This window comes from Mirounga angustirostris, unplaced genomic scaffold, assembly GCF_029215605.1.
Source record: "Mirounga angustirostris isolate CCGP_5_RB_7025 unplaced genomic scaffold, mMirAng1.0.hap1 SCAF_2, whole genome shotgun sequence".
Classification (NCBI taxonomy): domain Eukaryota; kingdom Metazoa; phylum Chordata; class Mammalia; order Carnivora; family Phocidae; genus Mirounga; species Mirounga angustirostris.
In genome coordinates this window covers 83,748,449-83,763,180 of record NW_026991710.1, presented here as the reverse complement: position 1 = coordinate 83,763,180, position 14,732 = coordinate 83,748,449, and the positions used below count along the sequence as shown (strand labels likewise).

Genomic DNA, 14,732 nt, shown 5'->3' with positions numbered 1-14,732 from the left:
AAATTAGGCTTATTTACATTACTGGCAATATATTTACACTTTCTGTATACTAAAGCTAAAAAAGAACATGGCTCAGCTATACGAACTAATGAAAGAGACCATGAAAATATTAAAATCATAACATTAGTTTATAAATTTTTTTAAAAAATTGTGCCATTGGCCACGAGAGTTCTGCATAGGTTATTATCTAGTTAATGATATCTGTATGAGGAGATAGACTTAGTATTTCTTCCCCAAAGTATACAAGATTTAATGTGGACAGATTGGTGTGTCATTGAATCACCACACTCACGTATAAGTTAGGCATAAGATCACCTCTGAGATTCCTTCCAGTTCTGAGATTCTGAGACACAGATGAGAATTCAAAACAGCAAGAGTTCCCAGTAAGAATCTGAGAAGTACCATTTCTTCCCCTGGGGCACTGTGACACTTTAACGTGAGAAATGCTACCGCTTATAACACTGAATTTAAAAAATGCAGTAGCAGTGTTTTTAAAATCAGAAGAAGAAAAAAACCTTCACCATGTGGACAATTATTTAATTAGGAAAGAATATAGATACCTTTTAATATTCCAGTCTACCATAACTAGTTGAATCACGTCTATTTTCCATTTCATAATTATACTACTATTATTATGCCTACAAAAAAAAATGGTATAGGACACAAAACAAACATATGAAAAATCACAGAAATGGCTATTAAAAATAATCCCCAAAGGATCTCTCCCCAGAAGATATCCTAACTAGAAAAATCTGATATGAGCAGTTATGCTTATTTTTAAATTTCAAGAACACAAATAGGCATCCTTTCTAAACACTGACACTGAAATTCAAAAATACCATAAATTTTCCTCTCCTTAAAATAAATTGTGCAACCTAAAACATACTTAATGAGATTGATACAATGGTTGTTCAAATAAAGAAATTAAAATAGAGTATCTTAACATTTATTCAGCAACACTTACAACCATCCTAAGTTTTTAGTTATTAAGGAGCATGTGAAAATTAGAGTAGAATGAAATGATAAAATTATGTTGACACTGGTATTTGGTTATAAGAAAAATTACGTATATATAAATAATATAAACATATATACATATATATGCATATATACATATGCATTTTTGCTTAGATCTATACCTATCAAGAATATTAGAAAAAGAATTCAGAAAAAACTAAGCTATGACAGAAAGATACTACAAAATAATAACTTTGTACATATGAAATAAGTATATAACTTTTTCCATAAGTCTTTCAGTGTCATGTGAGGAAATGTGGGATTAATTAATGTACTTTAAAAAAAATTATTCACATACATATTTATAAATCACGACTCTATCTGAATCTGAGGATACATATATATGTGTATATATATATATAGTTATTCCCGATAAACAACTTTATTATAATAAGTATTTCTTCCTAAAAGAGAAAAATATATAAAATATCTGCTTTAAAAGATATTTAGAATTATGGAATTCCACTTCTGAGAAGATGGAGTAGTTGTAGTTTCTCCTTTTCTTCTACTTAAATACAACTAAAATGTCCACATTTTAATAGAAAATCAATGGTTATACCAAGAACCTAACTGAATGAAAAGAGACAATCAATAAATGTCAATACCTAGAGGACAAAGATTTTAGAATTACCTGAAAAGATATTAAGACAGTCATGATAAAAAGCTTCAACAAGCAAATACAATAATTCTTGAAATAATTTTTTTTAAAAAAGCTTCAGCAAGGAAATACAAAGTTTCGGGAGAGAAATAGAAAGTATAAAAAAGAATCAATTGGGATTTTTAGAACTGAAAAATACAATCATCAAAATAAAACCTCCTGTGGATGGGCTCAACAGCATAATGCAAGGAGCAAAAGAAAGAATCAGTGAACTTGGAGATAGAACAATGAAAGATACTCAATCTCAACAACAGAGACAAAGAAGACTAAAAAAAAATAAAATAAAATAAACAGTGTCAGGGACCTGTGAGATTATAACAAAAGATTTAACATTCCTGTGATCAGAATCCCAGGAGGAGAGAAGAAAGAGGAGAGGCATGAAAAAATACACAAAGAGATAATGGCTGATAACTTCCTGGATTTAGCAAGAGATAAACCTACAGACTGAAGAAACTGAGCAAACCATAAACAGGGTAAAGCCAAAGAATTCCATTCCAAGAAACATCATAGTTATACTTCTGAACATTAAAGACAAAGAAAAAAATTTGAATGAGAAAACAATATCTTACCCTATAGGATAAAAACAATTAGAAACATAGTAGTAGTATTAGAAAGAAGTGGCACACTATTTGTCAAAAATTAAAAGAAGAGAACTATTAACCAAGAATCTTATGCCCAGCACAAGCATTTTTTAAGAATGAAGTGGAAATCATGACATTCTCAAATGAAGGAAAAGAGAAAATCTGTTGCCAGCAGATGTACCCTACAACAATGGATAAAAGAAGTTCTTTAAACAGTAAGAATATGATAAAAGAAAGAATTCTGGAACATGAAGAAGGAAGAAAGAACATAGCAAGTAAAAAATATAGGTAAATACAATGGGCTCCCACTTCAAGAACCTAACAACAACAACAAAAAAATTAGAACAAACTGAAAGCAAGCAGAAGGAAGAAAATTATAACTATAATGCAGAAATCAATGAAAGAGAAAACATAAAATAGAAAAAAGTCAATATAAAAAAGAGATAATTCTTTTTTTTTAAAGATTTTATTTATTTATTTGAGAGAGAGAATGAGATAGAACGAGCATGAGAGGGGGGAGGGTCAGAGGGAGAAGCAGACTCCCTGCTGAGCAGGGAGCCCGATGCGGGACTCGATCCCAGGACTCCAGGATCATGACCTGAGCCGAAGGCAGTCGTTTAACCAACTGAGCCACCCAGGCGCCCCGAAGAGATAATTCTTCTAAAAGATTAGTAAAGCTGACAAACCTCTAGCAAGACTGAAGAAAAAAGAGAGAAGATACAAATGACAAATGTCATGAATGAAACATGAGATATCACTACAGATCTTGCAGACATCAAAAGGATAATAAGGTAGTACAATGAACAAGTCCACACACATAATTTTGACCAGTTAGATGAAATGGACAATTCCTTGAAAAACACAAATCAAACACAAACCAAAACCAAACACATAATCTTTTTTATTTTTTACAAATATATTTGCATCTGTAATTTCTAATAAATAAAAATTTAAATAAATACAAACAAACCAGGAAAAAAATGAACCAGAAAAATAAATAAAAACAAATCAGGAAATATTCATTACACAAAGCTGAATTCCCTGAGATGAGTATCTATTTACATAGCAGCACCCTTTTAAAAAATCTGATGTGCCCCTTTCTTGAATAAGGGGCATCAACACTGCTTGGGCATGACTGCATTGAGAGACTGTCCTTAACAGGATTTTAGAACAATATCATATAATAGAAGCAGTGAGGAGATACTTCAGATGTTTGGACTGGTATGAAAGGCTATATGTTGCAAGTGTGATACAAGTCTATACAGTGAAACAGACTCAAAAGAGTTGAGGTAGTAATATTAACTAAATGCTGGGCACCTAGAATATGCTAGGCTTTACATAATTTGTCTCTAATTTTTATAACATTCCTGAATGGTAGACTTTTTAAATGCCTTTTTTAATAGATGTGATAACTATGGTACAAAAAACTTAGTAATACCTGAAACTGCAGAGCTAGTAAGCGCGACATCAAGAATTTTAACTTACACCTTTACATTCTAAACACACTGTACTTAATACTACATTCTAGCCATGGAGAAAAGAATAAAATCTGACACAGTGTTTGAATAAAGAATAAATTATTGTCCCATGGTTTCATTATGGACACTGAAATTCCAAACATCATATGTTTAGCCAGAAAGTGGAAGGAAAGGGGCATACATGGAAGGGGGATGGTAAAGTGGTCTACTGTCAGTCACATCTATTCCTTCTTTTATTTTTAATTATGTTATGTTAGTCACCATACAATACATTATTAGCTTTTGATGTAGTGATCCATGATTCATTGTTTTCATATAACATCTATTCTTTTTTTAACCACAAAAGCAAAAGCTCCAAAGATGACCCCTTGTGTCTCATTGCCTAAAACTCTTACGTGAAAACTCTAGCTGCATGGATGGTTAAAAATGTGAGAATCTGGCTTGCCCAGCTTTCACAGCAGAGGTGGGCAAAGAAGAGGGGTTTTAAGCATTGACAGTGGGTGATGAAACGTGTAAGGCTGGCCACAGAATATTAAAGTAATGTTACAGATCTGGTAGAGAAAGACAGTAATAGTTTTAAAGTACCTCGATGAGCAAGAGAAACAACTTGAGTGAAATAACCATAGGAGGGTTGTAAAATGTTATAGGAGACAAAGCCCATTAAATGATTCCATTTTACTCTTTACCTTCAGATATCTAAAAGGAAAGTCAACGGTTGAGCTGAGAACATGTTCTTTTTATTATAACAAATTATTATGCTTGTTTAACTAGGAAAAGAAAGGTCACTTCATCTGTTCCGTTGTTCATAATGTGTGCCATGAAAGTGAGCCAAAATAGCCATATAAAGGGGAATTTGATAGCTTACATAACATCTCTTAAACAAAATTTCCTACTGCAGCTTGTAGAGAAAATGACAGGCAAAGGAGCAAAGCAAATACTTGCCGGGGTTACACAAAGCCTTTTCTTTTTTTTTTTTTTTTTTACTTTATGAGTATTTAACTATAAGCAGTTAAAGGAATGATCTAAGTAAGTGGATAGGGTAAGATAAAGGAGATATTTTTCTTTGTCAAATTAATTTTTCTAAGTTTTGAGTGACTCAGTTCTTAGAATTTCAACCTATATCTGACTACAATGCAAAAGTAAATATAAAAACAATGCAGTTTAACACTCCTTTCAAATATGTTATATTTATTATTGGTTCAGTATTCAGACTTGTGGCATCTCTTTACATAACATGAAAATGATATTATAATAAGAAAAATGTTTTGAGATCTGAGAAACCTGTGTTGAAATTCCTGCTCCAGGACTCATTAACTATGGACCTTAATAATACTTAACTGACAAAATTATTTAAGAGTTTAAATGAGTAAATGTGTAAAATGTCCAGTACATATTAATTCCCTTTTCTCTAAATACCATATTGTGAGCTCTCATAACTACTCATGAAATGTAATCACTGTGATTTAGAATGGCACACCAGTTTCTAATGAGGAGACTGCTCCCCAAACTGGCTTTTGTAGCAACTGAAGAAAATAGTTTGTTTTTTCTTTCTAAAATTTTAAATTAAATGGCACATATCTTATAAATCAATTAGAATGTAGGTTTCGCTATCGTGGTACTGAGACCCAAAATGCCAGTGGCTTAAACAAGATGGAAGCCTATTTCTCTTCAACACGAAAGCCTAGAATTAGGCAATCTGATTAAGGGATCGAGGCTCTATTTGGTTCACTGCTGACCTTCCTCCTCATGGTCCTAGATGGTTCATCTCTCACTCCCTTGTTTTTACTGCAACCAGTTAGAGAAAAAAGTCAGTGAAGGAGAGCCTCCATCCTTCTTTGAAGGACATGATCAGAAATGTGCACATATCACTTCTACGGACATGCTGCCAGCCATTGGTTATGTACTTAGATGGCTACATCTGGCTCCAAGGGAGTCAGGAAGTCAGTATTTACCTAGGCAAGCATGTGCCCAGATAAAAGTTATATTATTATATAAGAAAGGAAAAAGAAATTCTGGGGAACAAATAGAAGCTTCTGCCATCTCTATCAGTCATGCATAAACATCGTAATTTAGTAAAGGCAATCTAATAAAGTTTAAAAAAAAACTTTCCTAGAAGTTGATTGAAGCTTGATTATGCTGAATTTTTCAATAATAACCCCCGTTTACATAATGTCAAAAAGCTCAAAGCTTTAATTTGACCAAACCTGAACACTCATTAATAGACATATTTAATGACATTAATGATGAAAACAAACAAAAGACTAGTTTTCCTAATGCAGGCATTAGAAAGAGCAGTCATAAGAACCATGACTCTTTTCACCCTTACCTCCCTTTAGCAATTATTTTGTAACAACTTACTGTTAAATATGTAATAAGATAAATTTTAAAACAAAAATTGCACTAACGTATCCAGAGAAATGTCTTTCAAAAAAGACTTCTCTAAATGATGCCATGATTTCCTAAATTTTTGAAATTCTTTTTTGAGTTGTTTTAGGTACTAGTTCCCAAGGTAGGCTGTTAGAATTGGTCTCACTGTTTTATACTCACTTGGTTTTTCCTTCGTCTTTCCCTTCTTTGCCCTGCTCTCTCTACTTCAGTCAGAAACAGCACTCCTTCAGCCAACAGTCCAATAACCTGAGCTCTGAAAAAGGGTTGTGCCTGTACTATGGGGAAGCTGGTGGCTGTTGGAATAAGGGGCTCTGATAGCTGGGTCACTTCAGCATCATAAAATGCTTTCACCCTCTCATTCTTTCACCCAACAAAATAGGTATTCAGGAGCTGTGTGTCTGGCAGTGTACTTGGCTCTGGAGATGAGAAAGGGAACCAAATAGACAGTATCTCTGCCCTAAATGATCTTGGAGTTTAATGAGAAGCAGATATTGACAAATATTACACACACAGATGTCAGATTAGAATGTGATGAGCACTACAAAGAGATACATAGGGAGATGTACAAGGTCAAGGGAGGCTTTGCTGAGGAAGAGAAGCTGGAATTAAAATTTGGAGGATGAATTAGAATTAACTAGGGACGTCAGTGAGGGGAAAGGAGATTGGGGAAAAGGTTCTGTTAGAAAGAGGAGCATCTATAAAGGCCCTGTGGTAGGAGATTAGGAACCAAAAGTCCAGGAACTGGAAACTGGCTAGTGTGTCTGGAGTGCAGAGAGAGAGAAATGAGAGTGAGATTAAGCTGGAGTGAAAGAGAAGGGACAGCGTCTATAGGGCCATATTGTTCACGTTAAAGATTTTCTTTTTTTAATCCATACAACCTTTGGAATCTACTGAAGGGTTTGAGTAGGAGCATCGCCTGCTGAGATCTTTCTTTTTAAAAGAACCCCTCAGACTATGGACTTGAGATAAGTAGGTCAGGTGCAAGAACACATGGTGGGGGACCAGTTAGGAGCCCATTGTAGTTTAGGCACGAGGAAAGGCAGAGGACTGAGGTGTTAGAACTGGAGGAATGTGGAGAGAAGTGAGCAATATGCAGTGAGTAAAAGTGATACGGATTGAATTTGTCGGGTGAGACAACAGAAGGTATTAAGGAGACTCTTACGTTTCTGGTGTTTAAACTGGATGATGATGCCTATCCTGAGGCAGAAAGACTGGGCCTTAAAGGAAAACCACATTTGGATTGTATTTTATAAGTTAATGAGCTAACCTGCCAAGTGAATATTTATCAAGAAAGGAAGAGAGTCTAAGAATCAAAACACTGAAATTGAAACTTTATTTTCTAGATCACAGAAAGAAGAGATTACAAAGGGTATTGAGAAGAAAAGGCGAAGGCAGTAGAAGGAAAACCAGAAAGACAGGGCTTCTTGAAAGCTAAGGTGAAAAAAAATCAGAAAAGTGAGTTTGGTCAATGGTGTCAGTTGCTGCTGACAGTCAAGTTAAATTGAACAAGAAAAGTATCCACTGGATTTGTTGTGTGGGACTTGAGCAAAATTGATGTACTATATTTGTTTGTGTGCTGATACTTAGGGTAATAAGGTTGATGGCTAAATGGCTGATGGGGGGTGGGTGGGAGAGGCAGGATTCTTAGAAGTTGAATTTTCCTTGTCAAAGATTTCTTTTACTTCATTTCCTGCGTCTTGATGCTATTTACTGTAGAAGCATAGTTCATGAATGCTAAACACAATTTAGAGTTCCCAGATTACATATTTACTTTATTTCTTTATCTTATTGTTGATACTACAACTATTATTAGTAAAGAGGCCCATAGAATGCATAATGACTTTTTAAAAAAAATGCCAACAAACACATTTTGCCGCAAGGATTTTTCAGTCTTCTAATTTCCAAAGGGTTATTGATGATTTGCGATTCATTCCAGAGGCAGATTCTCTAATTTTCTCTAATTGTCTTGTTATGAATAATAGCTACGGAGGAATATTGTTAACTGTATTTGGCTTGTGCTTTGTTTTCTGGATTGTTTAAAAACATTCTTTATGGTTGAAGAAGATCCAAAGCCTCTAAAGAGCTAGCTAGTAAATGCAGAAGGTTGCACTTGAATGAGGTCGCTTACGGACAGCGCTCACGCGGACACACAAACATCCTCTGCAAAGGGCAGTCAAAGCCACCCCAGTGACAAGAGGAGAGGGGAATATAAAAGGCAAATTGAGAGAAATAAAAAATGGAAGGAGTATTTATTTCCACTGAGTAAGCAGAAACTATAAATTAAAGTGTCATTAATAAGATATATTCTAAACAACAGTTAAACGTAAGTTAAAATGAATGGGGCCAATATGGACTGATAATGGCTTATAAGATAGAGAATTAACAGGAACTAAAAGTATGGTTGTGTTCATGGCTAAGTAACTGCACTCAGAAATATTTATTTTTTTCCCCTACAACAGCTGCTATATCTGCTGTTAAAGTTAACCAACTTATTTGTTTTTTCCTAAATAGGTAGATGAAGGTACTAAGTGGCATGTTCCTGTTTGACTCAATAATTGGTAACTGAACTGGGGATTGCTGAACTACCCAAATAAGGCATCTTTAACCATTTTAAGTTTAAGTCTGAACTACCCAAATAAGGCATCTTTAACCATTGCTGAATCGTTATCACAGGCAGAGACATGGCACAAAATGTCACTTATTTTATCAGTAAAATTCAAGTTTCAATAAATAGGCCTTATTCTTATCGATCCATTCTAATTAGGGGCATAAAAATATGAAAAATGAATCCAGAAATAAATGCCCAAATTGCACTTTATTTTTTCTTCCCCTACTCATTTCAAATATTTCACCAGAAACAGGAAACATGTAATAAAAGTGGTGAAAGATACATGAAATTCACATCACTTCCTTCTCTGCTGGGAGAATTGGGAAGAAGTGCTAATACAAGTGAAATAAAGGCTGTATCAAGAACCCACATACTTGCAAGCCAGTGCTCTTTGGTGAGAGTGGTCGCAATCCCCAGTTGAAGTATTTTTTTTTCTTGGCATGAAATTGTGGACAATTTGAGTCAGAAGTGGCCTCAGAGATCATATATTCTAGCTTCCTCCCTGTACACATGAGGAAATCCCTCTCACACTAAGGAGAATGAGCTCTCATGAAGTGACTGCTGATTTGGTTAAAGAATCTAACACCTGCTCCTGCCCCATCCGGAACTAAATGATTCTCCTGTGCTATGCTGTCGCTTTCCAGGAAAGGGAAAGAAAAGATAACATGCAGCCTTTTGAAAGAGAGAGAAGATCGTAGGCATTTTTTTTTTGAGTACCAAACATTTCCTTAATATTCAAAAGGAAGGCAAGACTGGAATCTGGAACCGTATAGCTGTTAAAAGTCAGTAATGAGCTACATGATGAACATACGGTTCATTCTGAGGTAGAACGTGAAAAGTTTATAGCACAAATTCTTCACTTTTCTGGTATCCAGGGCCTCTGAGCATTTTTCATTTTCATAAGTATCAGATTCATTTATTCAGTTTGAGAAATAAATAACTGTATTTTAAGAGGCAGTTTTCATTCTCTTTCTTATCATTTACATTACCTATAGTTTTCCACTTATGTTTTTAATTAGCACTAGAGGACAAAGCAAGCACTTGTGTTTTCCCATTTTTGTCTCATGGTGTCTCATGGGTCAGGAGCTAATTGTGTGAAAGTAACTAGGTATGCAAAGATGAAAACCACAATGCCCATACCTTAAAGAAGGGGGAGGGAAGGAAGAGCTGAGTATGTTCTAAGAGTGAGCAATCCTGGAGGGCTAAAACATAGGACTCATGGAGAGAATTAAGAAGACATGGAGGGAGGGGCGCCTGGGTGGCTCAGTCGTTAAGCGGCTGCCTTCCGCTCAGGTCATGATCCCTGGGTCCTGGGATCAAGCCCTGCATCGGGCTCCCTGCTCCGTGGGAAGCCTGCTTCTCCCTCTCTCACTCTCCCTGCTTGTGTCCCTGCTCTCGCTATCTCTCTCTGTCAAATAAATAAATAAGATCTTAAAAAAAAAAAAGAAGACATGGAGGGTATACTGTCATAAGAGCTGATGTTGGGAAAGATTTGTGGCTCTGCAGCCTGGTGTGCCATTCAGAGGAGTTTGGACCTTATCCAGCGAGTCACCGAAAGTCTGTAGCAAGGGAGCAGCTTAGATAACACTGGCATTATGTGCAGTATAGTTTAGAGACTAGATGCACTTGCACCCCTTATCAACAGGAGCTGATGATAAGAAGAAGGATGGTGTCCACCAGTCTTTCCAAGGAGACAAGGACCTAAAAAAAAAATTACTCAAAGGCCTTGGGATGAATCTCCTGAAGAATTCTTTAAGGAAGAACCCTGCTAACATTTGAATTTAACTTGTGAAAAAACTAACATTTAAGAGAACTATTTACAACTACAAAGTTCCTCATGATATCAGAGTTCCCTATGCCTGTATCCTCCCTCATCCCAACTGTAGCTGGCTTCATACAGTATAAAATATTTGCAAGCAGCAAACCAAAGATTGAATCGTATACATAATTTAATAAAAACTGGAAATGAAGTGTGCCCTAACATGAAGATGAATCTAAGATTTCAGTGAGTATAAAGTAAACCGTGCAAAATGATCAATACATGCAGCACAAAGATATCATTGTACCAACAAGAAATACAACAAAGAAGAAGTATTTGCTACCACTTCAAAAACTCTTTTAACGAATAGGATGCTAATGCTTTGATCAATAATTGCTATGTTCCTTTAGCATTTTGACCTAATTTGGTTTCTTATATTGTATCTAGTTGTTCCTACACAAAGTTAACTTTATGGTTGTCCCCAGATGCTTTTGTAAATAGGATGAAAATCTCAAAGGTTTTAATTATCTCAGTTAAATGGGAGTTACTAGTATTTCTAACCCTAGTATTTGAATTCTAATTATCTTCCCAAATTGGGTTCTGGATTTTTTTCATTCAATCTCTCTTAAATTTGTTGTTTTAGGTAATGCTCTGGAAATTGTACCTTTATGAGGCTACATGCTGGGATTTAATATCTATCCAAAAAAGATGAAATGATTTAGGAAACAGTTGGATAATTAAGGTGATTTAGGTAAACTATTTAAAATCTAAGGGACATCATTAAAAATAAACTAAGAAAATCAAGTATCTCATCATTTCTTTTCTCAAGTGCACAGAATGGTCATTTTGCTATATGCCCAACAGCTTTTAAATGATAATATGAAGTCTCTTATTATAAGTTTTAGGATTACTGAAAAATAAAACCCACAGATTTCTCATTAGTATTCCTTTCCTCAAATTCACAGAATGTTCACATTATTATATGCCCAATAGCTTTTAAATGATTATAGGAAGTATCTTACTACTAATTTTTAAGATTACTTAAATCACATCTGCCATTAAAATTTACAGAAAAACTCAGGATGGCTCTTACACCATGCCATTTCAGTGAAGTAGATCAGATACTGAAAAAATTGAAATCTGCTGGTCTATTTTCTTACAAATACATGATAACTAGAGTGAATAAAATTACAATGAATGTTGTTCTTTGACTAGAGATGTTCAGTGAACTATCTGCAAAATATCCAAATTTCCCAATAAAGTCACAGAGTAGCAAGCATATGAAAGAAACAATTACTGTAATGTTCTATGCTGGCAAGAAAAAGCAAAACTTTTTGCACATTTTTAAAAATATAATCTACTTGGGAACAAAGCCAAATGTCAAAAGGGAAATCCAAATGCCTGCAAGCAGAAGCCCAGTGGGGACTGGGCCGTCTCCTTTGAGGCCAAACAACCCTAAAACACACCAAGGAATGCCCCTGTGGTTCCTTCTTTTTCATCAGGGATAGAGTCTGCCTTTCACTATCTCCATGAATTCATACTAGGGGTAACTTAAATGGTCCAGATGTCAGTGGACTGGAGAACCCTACATCATTCCTGGTCTAAGCTTTGAGGAGGCTGACCGAATTGCAGCCTTTTCCCTCCTTCAGGCCTGCGATAGTACAGCTCAGTCTGGTCCGGGATCTCAGTCTCAGAATTTGTTCGATCTAATTTCATCACACGTCTAGGTCCCCTGACGACAGTAGCAAAACTCGTAAGCCTATCTTAAGTGGTATAGGTTAAACTAAATCTCCTAATGTCTCTTCTTACCATGCTGTGGTCTGCTGTCACCAAGTTAGAATAATTCTACCTCTCAGTACTCACTCAGGTTCAAAGGGATTCTCTCCTGATAGTAAAAGCCTGAATCAAGCTGTGACTGTCCAGCATCCTTCCTTATGCTAGGCCACCAGGGATAGGTGAAGAGGAGAATCCTAAGATGTAATCGTAACCCTTTCTCACCTCTCATTTCTGACACCCACCGAGGATGAAAAGGAAATAGTATTTTCTAGTTATCTGAAAATGATGCAAAACAGTTTGTATTCACTCAAAGCTGTAGAAGAAACCATGACATGGCATAATAAAGCACTCTGAAAAATTGCCCAAGAGTCATACATTATATTTAATCTTCTTGCATACAAAAATTTTTTTCTCCCCAAAGGCAAAATCCACACAAAAATGTGTTGGGGTGGGGGGGCTACTATACCTCTATGCTAACTGAATGCTGATAATGCAGTATATCACTTTTGTTAATCTTTTAGCAGTGAATGGAGTTTTTAAAGTGGAAGATAAGGTAGATTTGTCACAATAAAACGAAATAATCCATATTTCAAGCTAATACTTTTGTTTTTGCTTTGCAATTACAATATAGACATTTTATCAAATGTCCTTAGACTCACCAGTTTGACAAATGGTACTTTATTCCCTGAACCTTCTCTAAGACATTATTACCTTTGCCATTGCTCTAATAGAAAAATGTGTCACACAAAATAAGTAACAAAGCCTCCAATTTCAAACTAGTTTAAACAGATAAGGCTTCATGACAACCTGTCAGCCACACTATCATTGATGCTTTCGTTATAGAGTGTCTTGTGGTAAATTTGAAGATCTCATTGTTTAGCTACCTCTTTTCACTTTTACTCCCTTTTACCCTCCCCGTCCACTGCCAAAAACCCAAGGCAATTAAGTAAGGGTATAATCTAATTATCAAGTAGCTATAAAAAGAAATGCCATTTAGTTCACTCTGAAACTGTGATGGAATAAGCACATAAAGGATAAATGTTCCACATTAAACAAGCTTTCTCTCTTTTGAAAGTGGGTCAGGTAACACAAAACCAAAATAAAATGCAGAAATTAAACCAATGGTTTAAGATGAATCAAAATATAATTGTTGCATTCCATACCCATGAGGGCATTGGCGTTCACTGGTAACTGTTTCAAACAAGGGCCTTTTGAGAAGACTAGAAACTCCTCACCAAGTCCTCCTTGCTGAGTAATGCTTTGTCACTCTGGAGAAAGAACCTGGGGCTTGAAAATGCCTCTTTGCACACTTCCCTGAAAATCTGAGCAGTTCTGGAATTCCTAATACACACAATTTAAAGCAATAATTTTCACTATCAGGTAACAGTAATAAATGAAACTAAGAAAAACACACCAAGCTTGGAAATTTCCACATGAAAATAACAATTCCTAGATTAATGCCCTAGGCTCCCTTTTTGGTAGTGTTCTTGGTTTGTCTGACTCCTGAGCCTCAAAGCATCAGATGATCTGACTTTTATTTTGCACTGTCCAGATCTGGATAAAGAGGATATTCGTTTCTTAAGAGTTCTGTCTAATCCGGGCGCCTGGGTGGCTCAGTTGGTTAAGCGACTGCCTTCGGCTCAGGTCATGATCCTGGAGTCCCGGAGTCGAGTCCCGCATCAGGCTCCCTGCTCTGCAGGGAGTCTGCTCCTCCCTCTGACCCTCCCCCCTCTCATGTGCTCTCTGCCTTTCTCATTCTGTCTCAAATAAATAAATAAAATCTTTAAAAAAAAAAATCAAAAAAGAGTTCTGTCTAATCCTTCTGTCTTTCTTCATCTGCTCTGTGACAACTTTAAAATGAGTCCATCACAAAAGCGATTTTGTAATGGAGAACCTGTCTCCCAGTGACATTATCTGGAAGGACTTGAGTTAAGCAAACTAATTCATCTGTATCTCTGCACCACAGAAGTCCATTTCCTCCCTCCCTATTGATCCGTAATTCATTCTTATTCAACCAACATTCAGACTTTATACCAAAGCATGCATTCTGTTAACAGGCATTGGCTCTTTGGCTTGTTACCAACTTCATGGAAAGATCCACTTACCTGGCACACACCATCTCCTGGATGTGCCATTCCCAGTAGGTTTTCCACAGGCTTTACTGTTGTAGAGTATTTCATCTCTGTTGTGGCCTTCATGACTCCATCGCAGTAGACGTGGACATTGACAGAGCCAGCAGGAAAATCTTATAAAATACAAACAAGAGTTAAGAGCTGAGTATACAATGCATGTATTCTATTATTATATCTGTTAGAAAATATGGAGGAATATTTAAGAATTCATAACAATTTTACTGACTTCTAGCACTAAATGTTTTTTTTTATCCTTAGTATCCAAAGAATATAATGTACAATTTTATACTTACTTAAATAAAACCTTACAAGATCAAAACATGCTAAAATTATGG

General features: G+C 35.7%; 1 protein-coding gene across 8 annotated transcripts in view; it reads right to left on the bottom strand.

Annotated features, from left to right (window-relative positions):
* The window catches only part of BANK1 (B cell scaffold protein with ankyrin repeats 1), a 325,956-nt gene that overhangs the window by 203,736 nt on the left and 107,488 nt on the right, over positions 1-14,732 (bottom strand). For all 8 annotated transcript variants that reach the window (XM_064584865.1, XM_064584869.1, XM_045880678.3 and 5 more), the window contains one exon: positions 14,371-14,510. In XM_064584865.1, coding sequence (XP_064440935.1) covers positions 14,371-14,510 — 140 coding nt within the window. The remainder of the gene's footprint in view (positions 1-14,370; positions 14,511-14,732) is intronic.